We start from the raw sequence: 27886 nt of genomic DNA, 5'->3' as shown, positions 1-27886 counted from the left end.
TTTGTGCAATAAACATTTCCAAATTTTGTTGCGCAAATGGAGTGTAGGCACACCATGCTTCATCCCCAACTTGACATCTGGACCTGGAAGCAAAGCTGAATTGTCTTGAAATTTGTGGGGAGTGTTTTTTTTCCCCATTCATGTAGATTTGCTGACCCAGTTCTTCAAATCTCCAAATCTTAAAAACTGAAAACATTTTTAAGTTTTGATATTCTCTAAAGTTGTTTTTATTGCTTGGGTGGGAACCCTCATGGTTTGGCCTGGTTCTTTAGCTCGATCACTGATTTGTCTAATCCTCCCTAATTTAGCAGCATTTTTCATAATATGCATCTTCAATTCTAGCTTTCCCCACAGCGAGCTCTAATATTATTCTGTAGCTAAACAGTTTTATGTAAATGTAAATAAATCCACTAACTGGTAAAATTGGGTTTTTATGGGTGTCATTCACCAAGTTATTCTCTGCAGCATCTTGGGACTACTATGCTTTCTCAAGGGCTCCTAAAAGAATGTCGTTTAAATGGGGCAGAAATTGACTTAGCCAAGTGTAAACCTTGCATCCAAAGGTAGCTTGATACATACTATGTCATGCTGTCTTTTTGAAATTATTTCTAGTTTTCAGAAGCTGCCACATAGCAATAACACTTAGACTTATATACCACTTCACAGTGCTTTACAGCCCTCTCTAAGTAGTTTACAGAGTCAGCCTATTGCCCCCAACAATCTGGGTCCTCATTTTACCCACCTCGGAAGGATGGAAGGCTGAGTCAACTTGGAGCTGGTGAGGAAATCCAAAAATATCTCAGGCACTGAGTAGACCTTGGGGTCTTGGCTCTTCAGAAGAAAATGAGGCAATATTGAGACATTACACTAATATTTATTCTGTATGTGCAACTATTTTCCTTCTTTTTAAATGTATAATTACATGTCTTAATAGATCCCTTGCTTTTTCCTCCCTATGACATTTTATCTTCTTGGCTGCAAAAGATTACTTTCTTTTACGCTTTCTTTTACTTCATAATTCTTTTTTGATTGATTGATTGAATATAAAAGTATTGGCCAACAAGCATCTTAAACATGAGGGTTTTTTTTCCTTTTTAAAATTTTACAGGTGGTAGCTCAGCAAAGCAGACAACCTGGGAAGGAGGACACCGTGTTCCCACAGTTGCATATTGGCCAGGAAAAATCCCAGCAAATGTGACGAGCCCTTTGATGTTAAGGTAGGAGAGGAAAATGCTTTCTGTTATGGATTGTTCATGTAAGATTCTTTTATGGTCCATCTAGAACACTGGGCCGTATCTAACAAAATGAAATTCAATGTAGAGAAAAGTAAAGTCCTACACTTAGGCAAGAAAAGTCAAAAGTACACATACAGACTGGGTGAAAGCAGGCTCAATAGCAGTAGCTGTGAGAGGGATCTTGGAGTCTTAGTGGACAACCAGCTAAATATGAGCCAGCAGTGTGCAGCAGCAGCCAAAAAAGCTAATGCAATCGTAAGTTGTATTAACAGAGGGATACAGTCAAGATCAAGGGAAGTACTAATACCACTCTATAAAGCCTTAGTAAGACCACACCTAGAGTACTGCATCCAATTTTGGCCACCACATTATAAAAAAGATGTTGAGGCTCTAGAAAAAGTATAGAGAAGAGCAACCAGGATGATTAGGGGACTGGAGGCCAAAACATACAATGAACTGTTGCAGGAACTGGGCTTGGCTAGTCTAGTAAAGAGAAGGACCGGGGAGACATGATAGAGGTCTTCCAATATTTGAGGGGCTGCCACAGGGAGGAAGGGGTCAAGCTATTTTCTAAAGCACCTGTAGGCCAGACAAGGAATAATGGATGGAAACTGAACAAGGAGAGATTTAACCTGAAAACAAGGAGAAACTTTCTGACAGTGAGAACAATCAACTCATGGAACAGCTTGCCCTCGGAAGTTGTGGGAGCGCCATCAGTCGAGACTTTCAAGAAGAGATTGGACTGCCATTTGCCAGAAATTGTGTAGGGTCTCCCGCTTGGGCAGGAGGTTGGACTAGATGACCTACAAAGTCCTTTCCAACTCTGATTATCTGTTATCTGTTAGAATAGTGTGTATACGACTAACTCCCAAACCATAGCAAGCTGAGCTGCTAGAACAGCTGAGAACACACATTCCTGAACACGGAAGAATTTGTCATCTCTGAAATGATAAAAAAATAATAAAATAAAAGGTGCTAACTGGTAATGACCTCTGTAAAGTTCCACAGCATTTTGCAATCTATTGGTTTCCTTAACCCCTCCTTCAAGCCAGTAGACAGCATTTGCAAATAAGGCTCCAGCCAAGCAGGTCAATTGCTGATCCTTCATTGTTTATCAGAGATGTTTGTTCTCCTAAATAAAGCTGAGTTTGAAAGGGAACAAAGTTTACTTTTGAGATGTTTGCTCAGAAACTGTTTTCAAAATATGTTTCTTCTTAGGATTATAATAAACATCTGTTATAATTCCTTTGGCATTGTTGGTCTGGAATAACTGGTTTTCTCTCAGAAGGAGTCAAGGCTATTGCTCCTGTATATTATAATTCCCAAACGATATTTCTGTAAATTAATCTTCATGTTGGCTTTGTCAGGAATGTTAACTGCAGATGGGATAAAAGTTGCCCATTCAGACATTTCTACCATTACCAATATGAAAATTGCACACTTCCTAATGAGCAAGATAAAAATATTAATTTGGATCCATCTTGATGCTATGATTGCAAAGACAGTTAGCAGCACTTTATAAATGATACTTTAGCAAGGTGGAATATGCCTGGTCTCATTTAGTTTGGTTACTTTCATTTTTGGTCCCACATGACAGGAAAGGAGCTTGGATTTAATTAAACCTTATTTAATTAAATTTAATAAACCATATTTGTTGTAGTTTATAGTATTGGTTTCAACAACATAACGTATGACTAAGCCAGATTTGGAAAGCATATTTAAAATTAGTAGTAAGGCTTCCAAGGTGAGTAAAGCAATACAGTATAATGAGTAAGAGCATGAAAGAAAATTCGACTCTTTACTAAGATTAACCACTCCTGCACTGATCCCTTCTAGTTCTGGCAGCACTTCCCACCCCCCAAAATGGTGGTACTTATTTACAGTCTCTACTTGCAAACAATGCTTTCAAACTGCTAGGTGGGCAGGACCTAAGGACAAGAGAAGGGAGCTAGCTCACCCCATTCCACGGAACTAGACTCGGACTACTGGAGTGCGGGCAATTGCCGCATCATCCAAAGGGTTAGAATATATGTCTTTATACCAGGTGTTTGCTACTATAGGTAGTTCTTGTTTAGGTACCACTATTGGGATAGACAACATAGCCTTCAAGCAAACAGTTGGTTGTTAAGTCAAACTGTTACTGTGCTTTCACTCTTCAACTTTTCTTTGGTTTACAGACTTACAGAGATTGTAAATGTGAAGATTGGTTGCCAAGTTACATTTTTCATCACTGTTGTAAATATAAACAGTGGCTAAATGAGGACTGGTTGTATTGCCATATGCCGAAAATGTTGGGTAGATTTCAGATAAATATCTGTGGGGTGGTCCTGCCGTAGTGGCACAGTCAAGAACATTGGGGAATGAGATTTCATCTTCTCTGAACTTCACAATATTTTGGCATTGTCTGGGTAGACCTCAACCTGTATTAAATGTAGCTAAGTGCCTATTTTTTGCACTATTCCTAACAACCCAGTGCCCTCTTACTTTGGACAAGGCATTTGCCTTTCACAGCTTTAAATTTGTATTTAATTTAAATAATGTATTATGCCACTAATAATTCGGCTTTATTTGCAACTTCAAATGAGTTCCACAGGTGTTATTTTTTTAATTACTGGCATTATAAAAGTAATTCTCACCCATGAAAGTGTCACAGCAGTTCTAATTGATGTAGTAAATCCTACAACATTTTGTGCATTTAGTTATTTATTTAAAGTATTTGTACAGTACAGTACATCAGCAGTTCATGGCTGTTAAACAGATCACTCACAGAAGTTCATGGTAATAGTATTTCCAGATGTATTTGAGTATTATCATCAGATCAGATGCATGAGACCTGGGTACACATATCCATGTTGCTTTCTATCTGCTTGCTTTGATCCTGCATGAAATCAGTGGTGTGATTCAAATATTGTTGCCACCAGTTCGGTGGGTGTGGCTTGATGGGCATGCTTTGTGCATGTGCACACACTATGCGTGCATGCGCACACCAAATATGCACTTTGCACAGGCGCAGAGGCGTTCTAACTCACCTCCTGCAAGCCTGCATTGTAGTGAAGGACTAGCTGTCTTTGGGGCTGCAGTTACAGAACAGGCAAAATATATAGGCAAAATATATAGTTGCATATATTTGGTTGGATTTAGCTCCCTAAAAGAAAATCCTAGAAATATCCTAGAAAGATATTGTCTTTCTGGGAGAAATAGTGTCTGATAGAATTATTTTCTGTACAAGGATGAAAATACTTGTGTATCTGTGTTGATTATGCTATGTTTAGAAAATCAAGACAGCTGTTATGCATATGATGCTAATAGTTTCATGAAGAAAACTGGCAGTATTTCAGCAAGTTAGCTGCCATTCCTAGGGAGTGAGCCAGTCTCATGGAAAATGTTCAAATTACTCAAAATACAGAAAAACAATTGTTAAATGAAGTATATACCCACAGGAAGTTATCTAACATGCACTTCAGAATTAAGTTACACCAAAGGATTCAGGAAGTGTTCAATTTCAGGCCAGAAATCATGACAAAATTCTGCTGATGGACGTTCTTGTTCATAAACAAGAACACCCTGTTTTTAATGATATTTAATAATTAACTCCCAAGTGCTAAGTATGCACTCCAATACAGGTTATATTCTGTGTTCCCCTTCCAATGTTTCTCCTTGAGTTCATCCTTTGTTTCATGCTGATTACTTTCCCTGCATTTCTATGATCTTGTTGCCCTGATACTTTCCAAATCCCAATAGTAACCAGGGACAGAAAGTGAATAGAAACCCTGTGAGATCTAAGTGCATTTTCTGCTCTCTCTTTCTCTCTCTCGAGAACTCTTGAGTGACTAGGGCAACACAGGTAATCGCATGGTACGACCATTTTGCTCAAGCTAAACAAGCCTGATTTGATCACTCCCTTAATGGGGAAATCACCCATTATGTGTGCTTGTTGGGGAACATGTGTGGGGAGGTGAACATGTTCCCCAACAAGCACACATAATGGGTAATATACAGGGAATTTCATATTTAGTGTTTTATTAGTTCCCTTCTCATACTCCGGAAGAAGTGAAGAAAGTGAGAATTAAGTATAGGTAGTTCTTGATTTACCACCTTTCATTTAGTGACTGTTCAAAATCACAATGGCACTGAAAAAAGTGAGCTATGACCATTTTTCACACTTACAGTACTGTTGCAGCATCCACATGATCAAAATTCACACTCTTGGCAACTGGCTCATATTTATGTGTATCCCAGGATCATGCCTTCAACCTTTTGTGATCTTTTGACAAGCAGTCAATAGGGAAGCCAGACTCACTTAACCACCATATTACTAGCTTAACAACTGCAGTGATTCATTTAACAACTATGGCAAGGAAAGTCATAAAATGGGGCAAAACTTAACAACTGTCTTGCTTAACAACTGAAATTCTGCTCAAGGACTGCCAGTAGTACAGTGGTGGTATATGTGTTCTAAGTTAAGTTCCTTTACAGTCTGGTTCTGTGGGCTGCCTATTGCACTCTTTTGGTCTACCATCTTCATCATAATTTTCAGCAAGCTAAACAAAATGCTGTCACATCCATTATATTTTTTGCTGAATTTCTCATGCCTTGTTCCTCCTTCGGCTTAACATTAAGCAGATAACCCTCCATTTTCCCATCCCACAATCTTCATTTTGAATTGGAGGCAGGCTCTTATTCTACCTCAGTTTGCATAATATTTAACTCCTACTTCCGTGAAGAATACAGGTAGACTGCAGAATGGCAGAAGCGTTGTGTTGTCGTCGTCCCCTCCCCCCCCCTACACACACACACACTCTAATGAGATTATTTGACATAGTGAGCCTGGCTGTTTTCATCAGACATTTATATCTGAAAAAGGGACTGATGCTGTGATTTGTTTTTGATCATAGAATTACAGTATGGTTTTCAATGGTCACTTTGCTCAAATATGCAGTATGGATCACAAGTGTGGTGAGGCGTCATGCTGTAAATATCAACCCCCTGTAGCCATTCATCTCATCTTGCTAAGATTCCAAGTCTACAAGCTTAACATTCCAAATTATGCTGTTTTATTTATTTTTATTACTGTATGCCACATTTCTAGACTCATTCAACCTTTTTTGAAAAACAAACAAACCCTTTTCATTTATTTTAGATAAGAAATCACTTAGGATTGTTCTTTCATTATTATTTTCAGTTTTTATGTACTTCCAATCTTGCTAATCAAAATGTGGTTAAGGAGAGACTCTGTCAAATGCCTTGTTGAAATCAACAGCCATGATCTTCTCAGAAAATTTCCCCTTTGCAAAAATGAGTGAAGGTTAGTTTGATATGGTTTGTTCATATAATTGCCACATTGTTTTCTGGATCTTTATGAACTTCTTGACTTGCTCAAAAACTACCTAGTTATTAATATCACTTTGCCTAATCTGTAGTTCTTCCTTTTTTGCTTTCTTGAAGTAGGGTCCTATTGTCTTCTTCAGTCATTTGGCACTTCACTTTTCCTCCCAGATTTCTCAAAAATAAAACTTGATCAGATCATAAGAGAGTCCTTTTAATGCCCTATTATGCAATTCAGCTTTTCTACGTCAAATTAAAGAAATGTTCCCTCCCATCTAGAAATAGGTATCCCAAAAGATATATAAAACAATTATTACTTTTCATATCTTATACATTATTTTATTGGTTTGGTTAAAATGTTTGCAACTTATCTATAGAATCAAAACAGCTACAACAACATTTCTAATTCAAACATGTGCAAACAGAACATTAACTATAAAGTGTATTGAAACTGTCATTTAATCACCAAGCAGCCAAGTAGGAATAGAACAGACAAGCCAAACCTATTTCCAGTTCTTGGATTCCATTTGGAACAATATAGGGTTTTTTTTCTAAATCCTGGATGATTCATCAAGAGGAGGCAAACAAATAATTCTCAGAAGCAAACAGCCCTCAATGGCACTGCCTCTTCCCCAGGTAACTACCCTTTGCTATATTCTAGTGTCTCTGAGGATTCTATGCTTTTTTCCAGAAATAATTTTCTCCATACTCCTAAATGGATCCGTACAATTTATATCCAGGGATCTTATTAAAAACCTAGGCATAAATCTAACAGAGTTTAAATTCAGTCCTGTAAAGCATGCCGGTGTGAACACATGTGCTCTCTCTCTCTCTCTCTCTCTCTCTCTCTCTCTCTCTCTCTCTCTCTCTCCTCCTCTCTCTCTCTCCCCCTCTCTCTCTCCCTCTCCCTCCCTCCCCTACCCTCTCTCTCTAATTTTGCAGCACACTGCATGTCCCTAGTGTATTCTTTGCTTGGAGTTGTATTTGTTTAGCAATCAGCTTAATGATCTTACAAGAACATTTTTTTCACAGATGTACTGTTTTTTTTCCTATTTTTCCCCAATGCTGTTTATTGTTTTGCCTATTTGTTTCCTAGCAGTCATGGTAAAATTGATTGAATGGAGAAAAAAACCAAGTTTCTTTCAGCACCCTCAGCTAATATTTCATAAGTCTCTTAAGTGGGCTGATATGTTTCAGGTCAGAAAAATCTTCATTGGTGCTAATGTGTTCATCAGATCTAATTTTGATGTCTATTTTTCCAATATAATCACACTTTTTAAAAAATACTCATCCAAACACATGTTTTTTATAAATAAATAAACATGGTAATAAAAGCATGGATTGTATCCAATGTACTAATAGTATAAAGGAATGAAGCCTTGCAAGAGAAATTTTCTGCCACTTCCTCCCTTCTTGAGTCGAGACTTTCAAAAAGATTTGTAGTGATTAAAGAGTCTGCTGGGAGAGGATAATTGGGGGATTGGCCACTTGTGCAGACTCAATTTGGCCTATATAATTGTGGTCCAGACATTTGAATGATCAGTACTCATTTGTGTAGCAGATGAAGAGCTTTTCACATATTAGAAATAATTTCTTGATGGAAAGGGCTGTTGACCAGGATTGCTCTGTGAAGTGGAATATTCCCCATTACTGGAGTTTTTCAAGAAGGAGCCAGAGAGTCACCTTTCAGAAACATTTAAAATGGTTCTTGCAGCAACCATGAACACTAGAAGTCTGCTGAAATCACTTCATAGGACACACTGTTATCCTCTGATTCTGCTGTTTGGACTAGATGTTCCCTGGTATCACCTCCCATTCTGATCCTACCGTTCTTTTGTTAATTATAGTCAGCATGGCTACTTCGTGGATATTAATGTTAAGACTTCATGCTACAACTTACAAGGTGATAGTAAGTACTCATGATACTTGACAAAAGTTGTGCTAAGGCAAAGAAAACATTCTCCTGCTGTAATAGTGAGGCTATGTTTGAAAATCACCCAGTAGTTAGCATTCTTGTACGTTAGTGGTATGAAATCAAATGAATCGGTTCAGATAGTTGGGAACTAAGACATATCAGGCTTTTCCCACCTTCATTTATTTCTTCCCTCTACTGGTGGGTCAGATGCCAATTCTTGAACCTTGTGTCGATTCCAGTTTCTGGATTATGGCAGTTTGCAATCAAATAAGTAGCCGTATAATACTATGTTTTCTTCATATGGTTTGAAAGAAATAAATGTTGTAATTGTCTATTCTTATTGCTCTGAAAAGCACTATAGCGCACATAAATGAAATCGTATTTTTCTAGACCATGGAATGGTACATTAAAAAACAAATCAGATAACTAATACTAATCCCTCTTTAGGGAGAGGTTTTTGGGCAAGCTGCTTGAGTCATTCTAATGTACTTGGTTAGTTCTGAGAACCCCATAGCCTTTCAATTTAGGGTATTTTATCATTATATAAATTTCACGTCTTATTAACCCCATATGACCAATAAGGGCTTTGTGGACTCTATATGACTAATTTTTCACATGAAAATTTTTCTATAGAAAAAGATTCTGGATTGTCCATCTATCCAGGGTGAACTGGACATGGATGTAATTGCAGTACTTAATTTGAAGTTGGACAGTATATGTATATGAACAAATAGGATCTGACTCATTTGGCAACAACCTGTAACTTTAAAATCCAACCTCTTAGTTCACCGAGAATAGTCTTGTGTGAGGGATATTTGGCAAACCCAAGAGGAGATCTACAGAGAAGCTCAAGTAATTTGAAACTAGGATTTCAGTATCCTGTGCAGGCTTTTCAATACTTTTATGGTTGTTTGTAAAGTCTCTGTTGTCCATCATAATTCAGTAGAATTTTCTCTTCTCAAACTTTTCCAGTTCAGCCCATACAACAAATACTATGCCAAATCAGAACCTGCAAATTTTATCCTAATTTAATAGTTTGCATTACGAGGAGAATATTAATGCTTTATTTTATAGAATGGGTTTATTATATGTACATGGACTCAAACACACATACACACACACACGCCTAAAAAGAAAAGGTGAATCTAGATCTTTAATAAGCAGCTACCAAAATTTTGTATTTTGTATTGTCGGTATTTTGGCATCAGATGAGGTATCCTTAGAAATAGGTCTGTAAGACTTTTTTCATAATTCAGTTGCCAAGATCAGCTTATATTCTAATCACAGGATATTCTCTTCTGCAGCACTTTGGATATATTTCCTACATTGGTATCTCTGGCGAATGCCACTCTTCCTCCCAACAGACGCTTTGATGGGATAGATATCTCTGAAGTCCTGTTCGGGTATTCAAGCAAAGGACACCAGGTATGGCATTAACCTTCTGAGCACGGAGTAGCTTGAGGGCTAGAAACTCTTGACTTCCCTAAAATTCCTCACATCTCAAATGATTGTCATTGCCACAAACAATGTAAATTTTAAAAGACACTGTCTTTTGCTCTTTCCTTATAATTTTTGAATTGGTGTTAAATGCTCCAAGCTTCCCTATGTGATATGTATGGAGTTGAAAAGCTCAATTCTTGTTAGGGAAATACCTGTTATTCCATCTCATAAAAGAGAATGGAATGCAGTTTCAAGCTTGAACTGCTAGCTGTAAAACAGTCAATTAAATCCTCAATTGTCTTTCATGAGCTTAAATTTTACTATCAATCACACATGTATTTTATGAAATATAATCAAATTGTTACATAAAGCCATTAAAACAACATACTTTTTTGCAAAATTGGTCAGCTTCAGAAAAATTGCTCCTACGTGTGCTCTCATTCTTGTTGAACATGGTGGTTGATCTGTAAACAACTTAATTCTTACGCAAAATCTATCCATTACCTCTTAGAAACACTATGACAGCTCAGTGATAGAGCATTTGCCTTGCATAAAGAAAATCTCTGGTTCAGCCCCAGGCCTGTACAGGGAGGAAACAACTTCTTTCTGAAACTGATTGCCAATTCTTTTATATAACATGTTGTGAGGACTAGTAGTTTGACTTTATGCACAATGAGCATGCATGTGTGCAGGCACTCTGTGGCTGAGATTCTTGGTGTGCCATTTAAATTTTCTTTCTCTACTTACATAACATTGCAAAGGCAGGAACAGTAGGAGGCTATTCCCAAGTAAATGTATGTAGGTTTCTGCTGAACTGGTTCTACCTTTGATTTGGGTTCTATTAGGTACAGTTATATAGCAGTTGGTTATAATAACAATTACTTTGGCAGCAATTGGCAGGTTTAAATCCAGGAAGCCCTCTCTGGCACTCACCCAACAGCTGTCTAACAACTTTGACATCAACATGCAGTGGAAAGCCAAATGGGCTGCTGAACGTCCAGATACAGGCAGTTACGTAGATGACTCTACACAAAAGGTGCCAGGTATTGACCTTCCTTGCCAGCATTGGTCAACTCTGAACAGGATCCATACCCAACATGGTGTCTGCCAGGACTCATTGTTTAAGTAGGGTCTTGTTTCTATCCTTCAGTGTGACTGTCGTGTTCCTCGACAAAATATCCATCACATTGTGTCCGAATGTCCATCAAGAGCTTACATCAGCCCAATGTCTGATTTTTTCAACATAGATCACCCTGTCCTTGAATGGCTAGATGGACTGGACATTAACATTTGAACCACTATAAGTCCATGTATTTGCCACACTAAATAAATAAAAAATAAAAACTTTTTTTTTTTCACAACATAAAACATTAATCTTTCTGCTTTTTATTTCTTACTGGCTGAAGCTTTTTTATGAATAGAAATGCAGAATTTTGTTCATGATACTTTCTCATAGTAATTTCGTTGTATACTGTTCTTTCCATCTGAGAAAAAGAGGTAATAGCTTCCCTTCTAACTTTGTCTATGCCTTAAGAAATTGATATTTCCATTTTTAAACAAAATACTCTCTTCCCTTATTTTCTAAAGAAAATCTTTTAACGTTTTTAAAAGAAATTTCAGTGAAAATTTGTGTATTGGCGAATAACATCCAACTTGTTGCTTTTCTTGGCAATTTCATACAATTGATTTAAATCTTCCCTTTACAGCTCTGTTGTTCCTCTAAGCAAAAAGTCCAGGACTAATCAGCATTCCAAAATCTTAAATCCCCAAATTCTATGCATTCTAGAATGCACTTGTTTTCTAGACAGTGATGAATGCAAATGGAAGAAGCCCAGTTCTGGACACCATAATTATAAGTTTCTTCCAAATACTTTCACTGAAAAGCTCTGTTGAGGATTTCTAAGCAGGAGAAGACTATGATGCCTTCTTCTGCAACAGGAGAAAGAAGGAAACAGGGTCCAGAAATTCTACATTTATCTAGGGACAACAATTTGCATGTTTTTCAAGCACATATCCTTTTTTTTTCCAGTGACATGTTTCTCATGCCAGACTAGTAGAATAGTTCCACCATCTTCCAGTGATTGCACTAGTTTGCTCAAAGGAATTATTCAGGGTTTTCTTCAAGGGTGGGATTCAAAAATTTTAACAACCGGTTCTGTGGGCATGGCTTAGGTGGTAGGCGTGGCTTGGTGGTCATGTGACTGAGTGGACGTGGCTTGGTGGTCATGTTATTGGCTGGGCATGGCCAACTCAATATCACTCACATTGAGGCACACATCTCCTTGCCTGGCCTCTCCTGACTGTGGGGATGCTGCAACAGTCGTAACTGTGAAAAATGGTCATAAGTCACTTTTTTCAGTGCCATTGTAACTTCAAATGGTCACTCCACACAAGCTAAGTACCAGCAAAGGAGGGGGAAAAAACTCCAGAGATGTTCCTGAGACAGGAAGTCTAGTCCTGCCAAGAATGTAATAAGGGTTAACGGAGAGACAGTTTCTGTAAGCAACATAAGGATATTTCCTTCCTGCCTTCCTTACAGGATTAGGCCAGTAATTTCTTCTAACAACCAGTTCTCCGAACTGTTTAGAATGTTAAGGAGTTCTAGCGAATAGGTGCAAACTGGTAGAACCCCACCCCTGGTTTTCTTCTAGAATTTTTGTAATATCAGTATTTTTCACTAAACATGTTCTCATGTGCTGTTTAATCACCACCACCACCATCACCATCCCTACAATTAAAATAATTAGAAGAGCTAACTTCAGTCTGTAGCTGGCACCTCTTTCATCGCAAATCTAGTTCTTTGAGTGGTTTTCTAGCTCTTTTAAAACTGAGCTTCTTTGTATGAATTAAAATAAAAATACAGACAGGTTTCTTGAAAGCTGAAGGAAAAACATTCATTGTATATTGTTGAGGCAGTATCTGAAGCTATACATACATACATACATACTTTACTTTAAGAACATATTTAAAAGTTTTGCCTTCGATACTACGTTGTCTGACAGTGAAAATAATATGAACTTTTTAAAAAGTGATACTATTGCAGATGTAGTTATGACTGCATTTCACAATTGTTGGTATTCTTGTAATTTAACATTTTAATCAGAGATGTAATATTTGATCAGTGAGAAAAATTACTATAATTTCCTTGGTAAAATATGCACACTGGTCAATTTGATATGACAATAAAAGTAGTGGTAGCCAAATACTGATAAAACTAGCTATATTTTTGTAATGTCAACTGTTTTCCTGACGATACTGATATCATATATAATATAAGAGAGATGTAAGATTTTCCCTCAACTGTTATTTAGTGCTGGAATTTATTTTTTATGTTTCTCCATTATTCTGTTTATTATAAAAACAGATCTTGTACAAATGAATTAATATGTGTCCGTAGTCCTGCGGAGCCTAGAAATGTGTTTAGGGCCTTTGTAAATGTATGGAATTGAGAACCAAGGTTAAGGGCTGAGTGAAGGTACATAAACTGGCTTTATTGGAGGAGAAATATATGACTGAGTTGAGATGCATCACTATTAGAAGTGGAAGAAAGCTTTTGGGGGGACTCTGATTTATAAAACAGATTTATGATTGTTTCCTATTGGCTCAGGAATGAGAATTTCTGAAGCAGGCATGCAGAAAAGATACAAGTGAAAGGCCCTGTTTTAATTGCAGGGTTGGGGAAGAGAGTTTGTTTCAGAGGCCAACAATAAATCTGTTTTCCATATGTGGCATTTCAGTTCTTTCATCATGTTCAGAATGTAAAGACATTTTTTCAAAAAGCCCTGTTGAATAAAATGGATCTTAATCTTAGGAAATGGAGTTAAGTACTGTATATAGGTTCCCTGTAGCAGATATATCTCTTTTGCTCTGCTCTTGTTTTGTCTTGCTTAGTTAGTTTTACATACTGTGTTTTAAAAACAATACATAAGTAAATTAAATATACATGCTATATAGAGTGGCATTTCATTTTTGAAATTTTCCTGATTCTGATGAGTTTGCAGAGTTGAGCCCAACTAGATTTAAAATGTCTATGGGAATGGAAATTAAGCAATTAACAGTTTGGATTCTTCTACCGGTAAGTATTAATGGGAGCAACATAATTAGATGCATATTACTATTTGAATTTGTGTATGTGAAGTTCTTGATACTCCTGTTGTTTGCTTGCAGACATTTCATTACTCAACTAGGTAACATTAGTTTGAGTGTCGTCATCATTCACTCATATTGATGAGGTTACCTAGTTGGGTAATGAAACGTCTGCAAGAAAACCATTCAAGCTTAGAAAGCACCAAGGTCTCCGCTACCTGAGTGACAGGTATTCTCTTCTATTGGAATATGTGTAACTTTCTATGATATTAAGCAAAAGAGAGCACTTTCTAATCTTGCCAATTTCTTTTTCCTCTAGACATTATTCCATCCCAATAGTGGTGCAGCTGGAAAATACGGAGAAATACAGTCCCTTCGGTTGGACCAGTATAAAGCCTTTTATCTTACAGGTATGTTATTTATGAAGAGAGAAGCATCAATAAAAAATGATGGTTTTTATAAAGTCCTATTATATGGCATCTGAATTTATTCTGGTTAGGGAATAAAATCTCTGCCATGGTTCATACCACTATGCCAAAGTTCAGGGAAAAAGTCTGGTTTTGTTGAGTATTTTATTTCTGGATTTCAATAGAGGAGCATTGGGAATTATAGGATTCCATGGGCAAAGCTGGAATGGAGAAAATATTTGAGAAGATATGTAGTGAAACCTTGTTATGAGAACTGCTGCCTGATGGGTGTTCAAGAATTCAGCCTCTGAGAGAAGGAGTGTTGATTGGCAATCCTGGGTGTTATAGGCTCGTGGTTCTTGTATGGTTGGTCTGGAAGTTCAATTCTGAGATCCAGCTTCCCTAGGTATTGTACTTTTAAGTTCCCTCTGGGCTTATGTTTCTTTTATTCTCAGACTTTTACTGACATTTTAGAGGATTTCAAGTTATATTCCACCATGCTCACTGAATCTTACCTTCACACAGTTGGAGAGCTATGAAGATCACTATTGGCTGGCTCATACCTTCTAGCCATGAAAGGATCAACTCCCCCCACCTCCCAGGCAGTCACATGTCCCGTGTCTTTGGAGGAAAGAAAAAGCATGAAAAAAGACAAAGCAAAAGAATGACATGATATTTCTCTAGGGATATCTGCTCCTTTTTAAAACAGCATTTAAAAAGCAGAATAGCAGGACTATTTGATGGACTTCCGTATGTTTCTTATTTTGGAATAGAGATATAAATCCTATAGAAGCCTATAGACACTTGCAGGGGTTAATTACTATAATTACCAAGTTCTCGCCTTGTTCTCTGCCAGATGGCATAGATATCATTGCATACAATGGCATTACCCTTCCTCCCACAGTGTTTTCCCAGTGACTCCTCCAGAAGTCTATAGTTAAGAGTCCTAATGTGTTTCTTTCTCTATGTCCTACCTACTTTTTCTCAACAGAAAAAAAGAACAACATTCAAAGATAATGAAGGAAATGCATACACTGTCAAAGAAAAGACAAATATATAAAAAACAGTTTAACAAAAAAGTGAAAGAAATATAACTAATGATATATCATTGTAACAATAGTTACAAGTTTACATACTTTCTAATACAAATGATGTTCAAATATGTATATTTCTAATACATTTATATCACTACCATTTTAACCTACTGCATTCTGTATAAAAGTGTTCTATATTTTATTACACTTGTCCATACAAATTTACCTCTATAGGCAATCCTCTTATAAATGGCAAGTGCAGTCAGGTCTTCAGTCCATTGAATGAAAGGGGTCATTTAATTATTTTTCCAATCCTGCAATATCAGTCTTTTGGCCATAATAAAGACAGAGAATCCATTTACACTGTCCAGTTGTGAGATTCCATGTAGTAGATATAGATGCATAATTCAAAATAATATTATCTTTTGAAAATTATTGCTTTTGTTGCACAATCACATTTATATAATCTACTACCTTCTTCTAAAACTTAGTAAGTGTAGGACATTGTAGAAACATGTTTTAAAGAAACATTATCCTTTACATCTCCAGTAAAATGCTGGTTTTGATAATTCTTTTCTGTGTAAATGTAATGGAGTCCAATAAGTTCTAAATATTATTTTTGTTGTTGCATAAATTGTAATTTGAGGTCGATTGACATTTTTGCTAAAGAAGTTAAGACATACTCTTCTTGTCTAGGCAATATAGGAGCCTCTAATTCTTTGTTGCATTGTTTTCTTAAATCTGCATTATCAAATTAAATTATTGATAACAAATAGCTATAAAAACTAATGGTAAGGTTTTTTTAAAAATTTTTAAAAAATTTAACAAGTTATTCTACTATCTCAGGTATCTTAGAAGCTGAAAATGCTGCTTGTCCAAGCAATGTTATTTAAAAAAATCTTGTATATTGTCACTGCGTGATATCTGATAGATATTTATTTCTTAACACATAGTATATTTTTTTTAAAAGCATCATCTATCAATTGGTTCAAAGTTAGTACCTCCACTTCCATCCAATTTTTCCATATTACCATCTTTTCATCTATTTTTAATTTTGGGTTTCCCCATAAAATCAATTTTAGTATGGGAAAAAAGATGTCTGTGTCCTATTCTTAATGCTTGGCACTTTTCAGTTGTGATAGGAAGAACTCTTTTCAGCAATCTAGTATTAATTTTTATCTCTTCTTTCTCCATTCCATCACCAAGTTACAATCTGGGCGCATTTATGACTACCAGATAAAGCAAAGTAATAAACCCTGTAATAGGGCTTAAATAATGTGCTATTGGATTATGCCAGTGATCAAAACCAGCCGATCAGTCAGATTTAATTATTGTGGGTATACTCTTGTTTTTGCCTTCCACAGCTTTGAGGAATGAATACAGACAGTCCTTTAGTTATATGGTGGTTCTATTCCAGAAACCCTTGATTTACATATTTCACAGATTTTAGGCACATGAAGCTCAAAAGAAGCATCTTGCAGGTAGTGAAATAGTTAATCACTAAATAATAGGTGTTAAAGCTATATATATATATTTATTGCAGACCACATTTTTATAAGGAAACGAAGTTTAGAGGAGGAGGAGAGATCAGTTTTTATTTCAGATAAAATACATTTGTGTGATTAGATCTGAAAGACAAACCAGTGTTTCCTGTCTTGTAATGCTACAAATAAAAAGAGTTCAGAAGACGATCTTTGCATGCTGTATCCAAGGTTTAAGAGCACAAATCTGAGAGCAGATTTCCAACAATGGAATTGCATAGAATGACTTTGAATGCTGATGGGAAATGGCTTTGAGCTTAAATCCTCACATATGCAGTCATCTATTTGGCAAAATGTTGTGGGAAAATATGCACTCTACCTTGTACAAATAATCATGGAAGATTTCATCATGATAATAACACATGTCTAACAGGAGTGGAAAAACGGTATTGGATACTTGAAGGTTAGTGGAGCTACACAGTATCTCCATGGGTTCTTAGGCCTATTTTTCTATAGAAGTCTTATGCTGGCTGTTAGAACAGTTGGCCAAGAAATCCATCATCGATATCTCCACATGCTGAAAAAGGAATGTGGGCACTGAGGAAAGCTATTCTACCGATGGCTTATCTAGGTAGAGTAGGCAAAGTCTCTATGACTTATGCTCTCTTGAACTGCCACTTCTGTGACTAATAGATTGAAATACAGGACACACACATTTCACTTTTTGATCTTGAGCCAAAGTAGCCAAAGTGGCTTGGTGACATTCCAACTGTTCAAATAGAAAACCATCGCTAAATTATCTCATGCTATCTCATGCACTCCATAAAAATGTCTTGGGACCTGGAAGAAACGAACTAGATCCCAGTGACTTCTTGTCTTATAGCTTCAACAATGTCTGGACTATACACCCAACAAGTACCATGGTAAAGTTCAACATGCTTTGAAAACTGTAAAGAGCTCCAACTTGATCTTGGCCTTACTCTACAACTTCAGTGTAAAAAGCTCCAACTTGATCTTGGCCTTACTCTACAACTTCAGTGATGAGCATCCCAGCCAATACTCAAAGTTCTCATGGAAAGCACTGCTTATTAATAGGATTAGGTTGAGAAATGGCATACCATACGATATGCTTTTTTGATCTCTCCATCAATCCAGTAAGATGAAGGTGGAGTCCAAACATATGGCACAAAATCATTGAACTGCTGGTTCCTTATTTATATCCTAGGCAGTTAGACTGATAATGCAGAACCAGTTAAGTCTGCACTGGACAATTTGTTGAAACAAAGGGCGTTAGGCATTCAATCATCTTTGGTTGCCGGGAAGGAAAACAGCTTTTCTGACTCCATCAAGATATGTTCTGAAATGATGTTAAATTTTGCGGGATTTTTTGAGGAGCAGTCTAGACAGTTTAACATATAGAAAAACCCTTTTTTCCATTCCTGTACAGTTCCATAAGTAATCAAGCTTACAATAGTGTAACCTCCCCCAAAAAGTTACTTACAACTTGAAGTTACTATTGCTATTTCACCACCACCCCAGTTACTTTTCAAGCACTTAACTGGCTCAAATTAGAACTGGTTGAAGTGTCCTGTGACTGATTTGCAACTTTTTTTTTTCTAATTCCCAGCAAAAACTGCCCATTCAGGAGAAGGCATTCACTTAACAACCACATGGTTCATTCAACCATCATGTGGTTCAATTAACGACCATGATGAGCCGCTTTACAACCATCATTAAACAGTCATGAAATCAGATCAGGTCATATGGTGACCTGCTTAATGCTGCGATGACTTACAACCAAAATTCTGGATTCAGTTGTGATAAGTCTGTTGAATGAGGACTAGAAATGTAGAAAACTAGAATGTAGAAATATTTGTATTTTAGTGAGCTCTTCTGAAACCTCAAGTAATACATTACCATTTCCTCTGCAGTTAATGAAGTAAATGTTGTTGCCTGTACGACCCATAATAATTGGTATGTGTATTCAATAATAATAATAATAGAACAGCATTTCCACAACTTTTCAGGATCAAATCCCCTTTTGTAATTTTTTTACTTCTCCACCTAGGATTTAAACCCTTTTAATATATCAGTGAATTGTAATTAAAAATAAGTACAAAAACTTGTTAGATGTTTTTTTAAAAAAATATGTGTGTACATAAACATTAATGAAAATGTGAATTGACAGGAAAGAAGTACATCAAATTTAATCTGAAAGATAATGCTGCATTTTCTTTATGAATTGAAAAAGTTTGAAAAACCGCAATATATAGTACAAATTAATTTTGAAATCCAGTTATTTCTTTGTTTTGTTTGTACTGCAAGTTTAAAACCTTCTTTTTCACAAATGTACATAAAAAGCAGAAAGATCAATTCCGTTTTTTCAATTCCTCAAGTTAATTATTCAAAATTCCTCCAGGCTTGAATTTCTGAAATGTTTTTGTATTTGAATCACGTTTTATAATGAGTGCTTGTTTTTTCAAAACATCTGGCAGAGAATGGATTATAATTTATGACTAGGATTGCTAGAAAAGTTGTCTGGGAAATAGGAGATGAATTCTGCTATTCTTCTACAAGGCAGTTCAGGGGAATCACAACTTTGTCCTTTACATCTTTATTTACATCAATCCATTAGATGAAAACATGGAAAGTTGGTAATCTCAGTTTGCATTCAGTATTTCCAAAACTGGATTATTCTCCCCACCATAACTACTTTTTGTGATTTTGCATTTGATTTTACATTTATAGAGTTTTCCATGTAACTTTAAATGGAAGTTGTTTAGATTCAAGAATGTCAATCATATGTGCCAGTAAAAGGTTTAGTCTGTGGACACATTAGACAACCCTACTTGCCTGTTTGCTTGAGAAAAAAAATATGTTTACCATTCAGTTCAAATAATTTGAAAGCCAGGAATTATGTGAAACAAGTTTTTTTTTAATTATTTGCTTCCAAATACATGCAAAAACTGCAAAAGATAACTAAATTAAAGCACTGATCTTCACAAAACTAACAATTTTGATAATCAAATTCAACAATAGCTCGGATAATCTGGAGCAGCTGGAGCAGCCAATAGTTGTCTTTATATGAAATGAATTGAGATTAAAACTTCTTTATTTTTTAGCAATATGACAAATCCAGAACAACAGTTAAGCACTATTGGACTGTTGCCAGGGCACGCCCCTGAGGTGTTTTTTTTTCTTTTCATTTTCTTTAAAAACAAATTAAAAACTTCAGAAGTTATTTTATCAGTTGAAGCCTTTGATATGGTTCGTTATCTTTGAAAAAGATATTGACAACCAATTGCACCGTGAATCAATGAAACGTATACAAACAGCATCAACACTGCCTTACATCAATGCTATAGCATCCTATTGCTTTGTGAAGAAAGAAGGTTTACTTCATCCATTGGTTTAAATTTAAATTCCTCCACCGAGGCATTGGTGTAACATTTCACAGATCTGTCAGGAGAAACTGATAAATTTTTCCTCTTTTCAGCATCTAGCTCAAATAATATCAGATGCTTTCAAGTTAAGACTTTTTTTCTAAATTTGGTTCCTTGGCTTTATCAGTGGCAGTTCATGAGAGGCTATCTCTTTGGCAAACACTTTGACGAAAAGCTCCAGTGGAATCAAATGTATATTTTTCATAGTTTGAGCTACAGCATCAAGAAGTCCCTTTGGCTTGTATTCTTTTGGCAAGGACTGTGATTTGGTTTGTTGTATCGCTCAAGAAAGATGCTTACATCCCATGGCTTTATTGTATGCTATGCTTTGAGGCTAGCCAATCGTATTTTTGTCTATGATAGTGAAGCCATCTTGAAGCTAACTCTTGAGTTATGACAAGCCAATTGACGAAAGTTCAAAATTACAACTACATATCTACATACCAGTATGTCTCCGTTTCAAAGATGTGATGGCTGCAGCAGGCCTGCTGTCGTTCACCCTTATGACCCACAACAGGGCTGCTGTGGCACTCCCCCACTTCTCTCCCACATTCCCATCACACAAGAACCCTGCAGCACTTTGGACCGCTCCCCAAACACCTGCCACACCCCACACTTACCTTCTGAAACTCTCCAGGCCTGAGGTTGTGGAAGGAGGCAGGCCATGCGATCCTGGTCTGCGCTGAAACAATCCAAATACAGCTGCCATTTGTGGGTGGGACAAAATGGCAGATGCCAGTGAAATAGCTTCATTGTGCTGCCTTAGAGAGGTCTGTACAGTGCTGCAAAAGCTTCTGAACATACAGAAAGCTGCAGCGCTGTACATACCTTACTAAAGCAGCAAAATCAAGCAGTTTGTCCCTGGGCCGTGTGGCAGGGACCCAAATGCCGCCATATTTTTTCCCTGCCCATAAACAGGCAGGGACAAAATGGCTGCCAGACTAGCTGCTTCATTCTGCTGCCTCAGAGAGGTGTCCAGAGGCTTCTGTGCAGCTTAAGGCAAAATGAAGCAGTTTATTCCTCAGCTGTGTCAGCGACCAAAACTCAGCTGCTATTTTGTGGGAAGGACAAAATGACAGCTGCTTTCGGAACCATGCCATGTAGCTATACAAAGGAGGAAGCCATTCCAGTGCTCTGGAAGGCCTTGTAGCCTTCTGAGGTGGGGTGAGCATGAAGCCTAAGGCCTGGTTAGACCCAGTGGGTGTAGGAAAAATCCTTGTGGGACCCAGGGTGTGGGAAAAGACTTGGGAGGGCTGACAGGCAGGCTTGGGTCTATACTAGGCCTCCGATGGCCTCCCCTTCTTAGCTCCATTTAATGACCTGCATGTTTGTTTTACATTTTATTGGGAAGAGCAGGGATGCGGAGTGTCATTAGATGACATGTTTCACCTAACATTTTCACCACATGCAGCTGTAATGGTCAGGCTCTATTATGGTTGTATCTCAAGGACAACGTGCGCTAAAATCTTCAGTATACTTGTCCCAAAAGTGCTTTTTCAAGAGACAACTGGACTTTCGGGTTTTTCCTTTGAAGACATTTCGCTTCTCATCCAAGAAGCTTCTTCAGCTTCTTGGATGAGAAGCTGTCTTCAAAGAAAAACATCCAGTTGCCTATTGAAAAAGCATCTTTGGACAACTATGACCTAGGCTGAGAATCTCCACAGACCTTCAGTGTGCTTCTTTTTCCTAATTATAGCTACATATAGTTCATACTTTGTTAATACATTTCTGAAATGCAAGTGAATTTACCTTAGTATTGCTGCTTAGTGTTAGTATTAGATATGTATGCTATGCTTTATATCTTCTATCCCATTATGTGTCATCAGATAAAATCAGTCTTGATCAGTCCCAAATATTAACAAACATGTTAGAAAAACTGAGAATCAACTTTCTAAAACAAATCCGTCTTTCCACTAAACACAGATGCTTCTGTGCCAAATAGTAGAAATTAGAAAATAGCTCCAATTCATTGTGTACATTTGAAAGTTATTTTTATGCTTTTCCTATTTCTAAAAATCTCCTGCCTCTTCTTAGAATTTATTCATACCCCTCCAGGCCCCCCCAGTTTAGGAACACATACAGTTGGCACATACATTTAACACATACATTTAACTCAAAAGTAGTTTAAAACTCAGGAAAAAAGCAGCTTTTCTTCTTTAGTGGAAAGTTGGAAAAATTCTGCCTTCTTCACTCTCTCATTGCTTTAGAAATATATGTCCTCTAACATTAATCTGAAACACTAATCTGTTTTGCTAAAAAATGTGTTATCATTGGCATGTTCGTTTCTTCAGTTTCCTAGAAATACCTCCTATACTTCCATGTTCTGCTACTAGTTTACAAGATAAAAATCCCAACATAATGATGCATGAAGTCCTATTGCAATTTGCCTGCAAATACTGTATTAATATATTTAGCTGTTGAGTTTAGAATTGAGGAATTCTATTACAATAGTACATTCCTTTTCCTTCTGCTGAAATCATTGGATTAAGTGCTTATCCTTTGGCTGGACTGTATGGTAATCCTCGACTTACAGTAGTTTTTCAGTGGCTGTTCAAAGTTATAACGGCACAAGAAAAAGTGACTTCAGACCATTTTCACACTTACGATTGTTGCAGCGTCTCTATGGTCATGTGATCAAAATTCAGACTTTTGGCAATGGACTCATATTTATGACGGTTGCAGTGTCCCAAGTCACGTGGATCCCCTTTTGCAACCTTCTGACAAGCAAAGTCAATGGGGAAACTAGAGTCGACCGTGTTACTATAACAAAGTGATTCACTTAACAACGGTGGCAAGAAAGGTTGTAAAAGAGGACAAAATTCACTTTAACAACTGTCTCGCTTAGCAATGGAAATTTTGGGCTGAATTGTGGTCATAAGTCAAGGGCTATCTGTCAACCTACAGTAGCACACTCAGATTATTCTTTCTCATAATGTGAGTAGTTGTCTCAAAAGATAGCAGTTAAAAGAACTTGGATGATTTGTCTCTTTCTAGGTGGTGCCAAAGCATGCGATGGAAGCATTGGTCAGGAAGTACATCACCAGCCACCTCTTATTTTTAACTTGCAGCGTGATATTCAAGAGCAAGAATCGATGGACGTTCACACTGCTGAGTATCGTTCTGTCTTGCCATTGATAAATAAGGCCCTTATGGATATTCTTCAGGACATTGCATCAGATAATGTCTCTATAGCAGATTATTCTCATGATGCAGATGTGATTCCCTGCTGCAACCCCCAACACTTAGCCTGCAGATGTGAATCAGTTTATTCTTACCTATCTTTAGAAAAATGTTAAACAACTTTCAAGTTTGCAACCATCTGTGTCCTCCCAGGAGAACTAGAAGTCACGTGGATGAAAATGCTACAAAAATTACAACATTCTAGGTTTGGATTTTATATAATAATTTATCTCATATCTTTCTACAGAAAGATAACTGAAATATAGGAGTAAAATGTTTGGAGGGCTATTTGATACCCCTTGATTAAGTCCAGCTCAGCTAGAATCCAATATCACAATGTTATGTTTCCTTGTACTCTTTGTGAATCACAGAAAAGCAGGAGTGGAGATGTCGGGGTATAAGACAATAGTACAAATTATAACAGAAAGGCAGGAAAGAACTATATTGTTAAGATTCGTAATTTTTAACAGAAGCCATGTGCCTTTCATAAAGTCAGATTATAATCCAAGTACCTCAGAAAAAGTTTGGCATTCCAGGCAGCAAATGCCATCCAAAGTTAGACAATGTTAAATTCGAACAATTTAAGACAGTTGTAATTTTTTTAAAAAATAATAGGTGGTTAATTTTTTATCAACTATTTGCCAATATTGCATGTAAGAGTTTCCTTTTATATTCAGGCTCATAATATATTTTGATTTTTAAAAAAACAGCTCTCATTGCTGATCAAACTTGATTTGTGTCTGATTTTCCCTGAAAAGAATAATTGAGGGAAATAGGCTGCCACCATGTAGTAAAAAAGGTTACTGCACATGAATGTACGTGTGCAGTTTATCCATACAACTCAACCTGGACTGATATCAAGACTTTTCTTACCCCTTTGCTGCACTTTATTTCCCTGAAAGGGAAGGGGTTATGTATTCATTTGTTTCCCAGGTTACATAAGGAGAAACATGAGTGGAGACACAGCTCCTGTTAACCTCATGATGTTTTTATTGACAAATATTTCAGCATTCCTCCAACTCTGAAAGATGGGGATTTCCTTTTACTCAAGTAAATAACTGCAAAAATACTCTGCATGGGTAAATTCTCATGCGTATACTGTACAAAGACATAAATCAGTAGGTTCTTTCATAAGTACATTTATACATGACATAAATAAGAAAATAGCTAGCTGGAGTATAAAATTCAGCTTCAATCAGATGCATTTATACTGTGGTTCTTGAGAACAATGTGCATATACAGTACATTGATACCAACCATAGAGCATTTTAAGAAAATACACAAAAGAGGGGTAGAATACATCAAGTAGGAAAAGAGAAACATACTGTGTGAAAAGCACTGGAGCATCTCTGGTTTGCCCCACATTTGTGGGTTCTTCTACATTCCCCCTTGTTTTTCCAAACTACCTCCCATCCGCCGCTCTGTGTTGTTTGCCTCTCCTCATGATCGCTTCACTTTGTTCATCCGGCTTCCACGGCATAAGATTATCTACCAAAATCAAAACAGAATGGCCTTACTTTCTCTGGTCATGTGCCGTTGAGCATGGGGTGCTGCAAGCAGGCTTGAGATGCATGCAGAGGGAAGCAGCAGGGAGATGAAAGTCATGGTACAGTTTCACTTTTGGCAAAGTTGATGGGTTTCTGGGCTTCCCTTCGGGCTTTGTCATCAAATGACAGAAAAGATCTATCTCAGAAATAAACGTGTTTGGGGATCTAGATTCAAAATATACTCCTTGGTTAAATAATGGTTCCTGCATGTGTTTCACTGCAACCTTAGGACACACTGGATCAACTTGAAGAATCAGTTATGTAAACATGTAGAAAGAAGTAAGGCAACAGCTCAGCATACTGGCTAAAAGTAGCATTTGTAGTGTGGGTTTGTCACTCCAAAGGCCATCATAAGAAGTTGTCAATTAGAGTACAAAACAAAGAAAGTTCTTGTAAGATACAGCAAGCCTTTCCAGCTCTTTGAAAAGTGTCTGCTTCTGTTTCTCAAAATCTTAGTCATACTGTTGTTGCTTTACTTCACTAGCTTTTGATCCTGTTAGCAGTAACCCATAGTTTACATTCTGACTTTACAAAGTCACAACTCAACCAGCAAGAGAATATGGTACTGTTACTGCTACCCATCTTATGCAATAGTGTAGTGCTGAACATACCCCATGAATTATTTCACAAGCAAAAACTAGATGGCTGTCTTAAAGTATTCATGTTTAAAGGCAGATCAAAGCTTCTTGACAGTTTCAATATTGTTCCCCATCTTCCAGAGAAACAACAACTTTTATCATATTCAGAACAATTCAAAGTAGAGAATGATACATGCCATCATCTTATAATGTCATGTTTATTGTATTGGTTCACAATAAAAGACAAATAAGGCACATAAGGAAATGAGGTATATTAGTGGATAATGGATCTCTGGTAATAGTATGCACTGTTTTTATTATTATTTAAAATAATAATCTGACTGTGCCAAATCCTAATAATAATTATTTATTCCATCAGTATGTTAGGTCTGGTATGGTAAAATTAATTAAACTCCCTTTGGCCTCGTGCAAATCTATGTAGTTTTCTTGGCAATAATATATTTCCAGGTTTTTTTTAAATTTTACTTTCCAGTTTAGTCAACAATCTTGAGATTTATTGGTGGTCTCTCCTCTTAATACTGTACATATCTGACTCTGCTTAGCTTTTTGAGATCAACTCAGATTGGCTAGATCTTGTCTATCTAGCTCTGCCTTAGGCTAGACTTTTTGGGCGGATGAACTTACAGTAGGTATCCAGAAATGTCACTTGTGATAGTAGATAGTAGTAAATCTCCAGATAGAGTTGGACCAGTCAGTCCATCCCTTATTTTTCTGTTTATATCTCACCTTTTTTTATAAATAAACTTTATAAAGATACCAAATATAGACAATACTCCTTGCTCCTCCTATTTCTCCCCCCCACCCCCACCAATCAACCACCACTCTTTGAATTGAGTTCAGAGAGACTAACTAGCCCAAAGTCACCCAGCTGGCTTTCATGCCTAAGGCTGGACTGATATATGTTTCTTAAGAATAAGCAAAACCCTCTATATATATACTTCCTTCTCTGCTGGTAGGGCTCCTATAAAATACTGTGCCGGGAATATATTTGAGCCACAGAACAAGTTGTACTGAAAATAGGTAGAGACTACAATCTTTCATTCCTTCTTAAGGAATATTGGAATTGAAAGGTTTCCATCTCTGATTTCAGGAGGGAAGCTATTAATGGGAGAGAAACCAATGGAAATAATTTCTCCATCACTTTTGCTCTGCTGATAGAATCCTAGCAGGGCTTTAGACACCTTGTAAGTTTTGATGTTGAAGTGTTACAAAATGAAAGGTAGGATTAACTTGGATAACACAGACGTCTTAAGAAGCTGTTTATTGAAGTCCCATGTTTCTGTTTATTAAATTTAGATGCTATCCAACTTGCATCAACTCTGGGAGGTTTACAAAATGGTTTTTTTTTAAAGTTCAAACAGACAAAAAACATAAAATGAAAAAGAGCAAAAAGATGGCAAACTCAGATGGGGACAAAAAATAAAAGAAAAGAAAAGGTGTCTTCAATCACATTTGCCTCCTTTGCTGCTTTCTTTTCATTTTTTTCCTTCATTTTCATAGCTTACTCATTCTATGAATAAGATACTTCATTACCACAATTTTATACTGTATTAAGTATGGTTCATAAGCACAGCAAAAACAAAGGATGAGAATATGTCTACCAATCAAATTACTATATGATTTGAGAGGCATGACAAATAATAAAGAACTATAATCCACCCTCTTTTATTATGGCAGCCAAAGGTAAAATTAAACACATGCTTAAAAACAAATGGAATAGTTTCTTAATGACTTGAACAATATTGCTGAGCACAATTAAAGCAATTGCTAATTAAAGCTACTGTATCTGGGCTGCAGAAATCTAGATCACAACTAGATGGGGTTTTTTTTAAGTACAAATTTCAAAATTTTATAATATAAAAAACTGCAACACTAGCACCAAGCACAACAAAGAAAATGATTATACAGCAAAGAACAAAAATCTAAATACTATTATGTTAATTAAAATTGGATAAATGTGAGTGAATGGCCACTGCATGGCAGCAAAGAGCTCTTATGGATTTCTATATCAGCTTGCTGTCATGTAATAGCCATCCTAAAATTTTACAGCCCAGATACAATAGCTCTGGAAGCTCAGTAAATTTCTATGCCCGTATATTAATGTAAGAAATAAAAACTGGAAGAATACAAATCAGTTTTAAATATAATACTTTTCTCCCCCCCAAATACTGGTCATGGACATGATTACCTCTAG

General features: G+C 36.7%; 2 protein-coding genes and 1 long non-coding RNA gene across 12 annotated transcripts in view; 1 reads left to right on the top strand and 2 right to left on the bottom strand.

The window, feature by feature from the left end:
* Positions 1-24274, top strand: part of ARSG (arylsulfatase G) — a 104430-nt gene extending 80156 nt beyond the window's left edge. For 5 of the 10 annotated variants that reach the window (XM_087925044.1, XM_026711196.2, XM_087925045.1 and 2 more), the window contains 4 exons: positions 1109-1217; positions 9780-9900; positions 14321-14411; positions 23361-24274. In XM_087925044.1, the coding sequence (XP_087781170.1) occupies positions 1109-1217; positions 9780-9900; positions 14321-14411; positions 23361-23662 (623 nt within the window). In that variant the 3' untranslated portion in view covers positions 23663-24274. Of the gene's footprint in view, positions 1-1108; positions 1218-9779; positions 9901-14320; positions 14412-14933; positions 16353-23360 lie in introns of those variants that run through there. The other 5 variants (XM_087925039.1, XM_087925041.1, XM_087925040.1 and 2 more) reach the window with 5 other exon arrangements.
* A 238-nt stretch (positions 24275-24512) lies between these two features.
* WIPI1 (WD repeat domain, phosphoinositide interacting 1) overlaps positions 24513-27886 on the bottom strand; it is a 45673-nt gene continuing 42299 nt past the window's right edge. The window contains exon 13 of the mRNA XM_026711200.2: positions 24513-25034. Coding sequence (XP_026566985.1) covers positions 24987-25034 — 48 coding nt within the window. The 3' untranslated portion in view covers positions 24513-24986. The remainder of the gene's footprint in view (positions 25035-27886) is intronic.
* LOC148127040 (uncharacterized) lies at positions 26942-27088 on the bottom strand. Its single transcript, XR_015741868.1, has 2 exons — positions 27011-27088; positions 26942-26971 (listed from the first exon to the last, which is right to left on the bottom strand). It is a non-coding gene; the product is annotated as an uncharacterized LOC148127040 (long non-coding RNA).

The sequence above is a fragment of the Pseudonaja textilis genome, chromosome 2 (assembly GCF_049901715.1).
Source record: "Pseudonaja textilis isolate UNSWEBS1 chromosome 2, rPseTex1.2, whole genome shotgun sequence".
NCBI classification, from domain to species: Eukaryota; Metazoa; Chordata; class Lepidosauria; order Squamata; family Elapidae; genus Pseudonaja; species Pseudonaja textilis.
The sequence above is the reverse complement of the archived record's forward strand: the minus strand, read 5'-3'. Positions and strand labels throughout refer to the sequence as shown.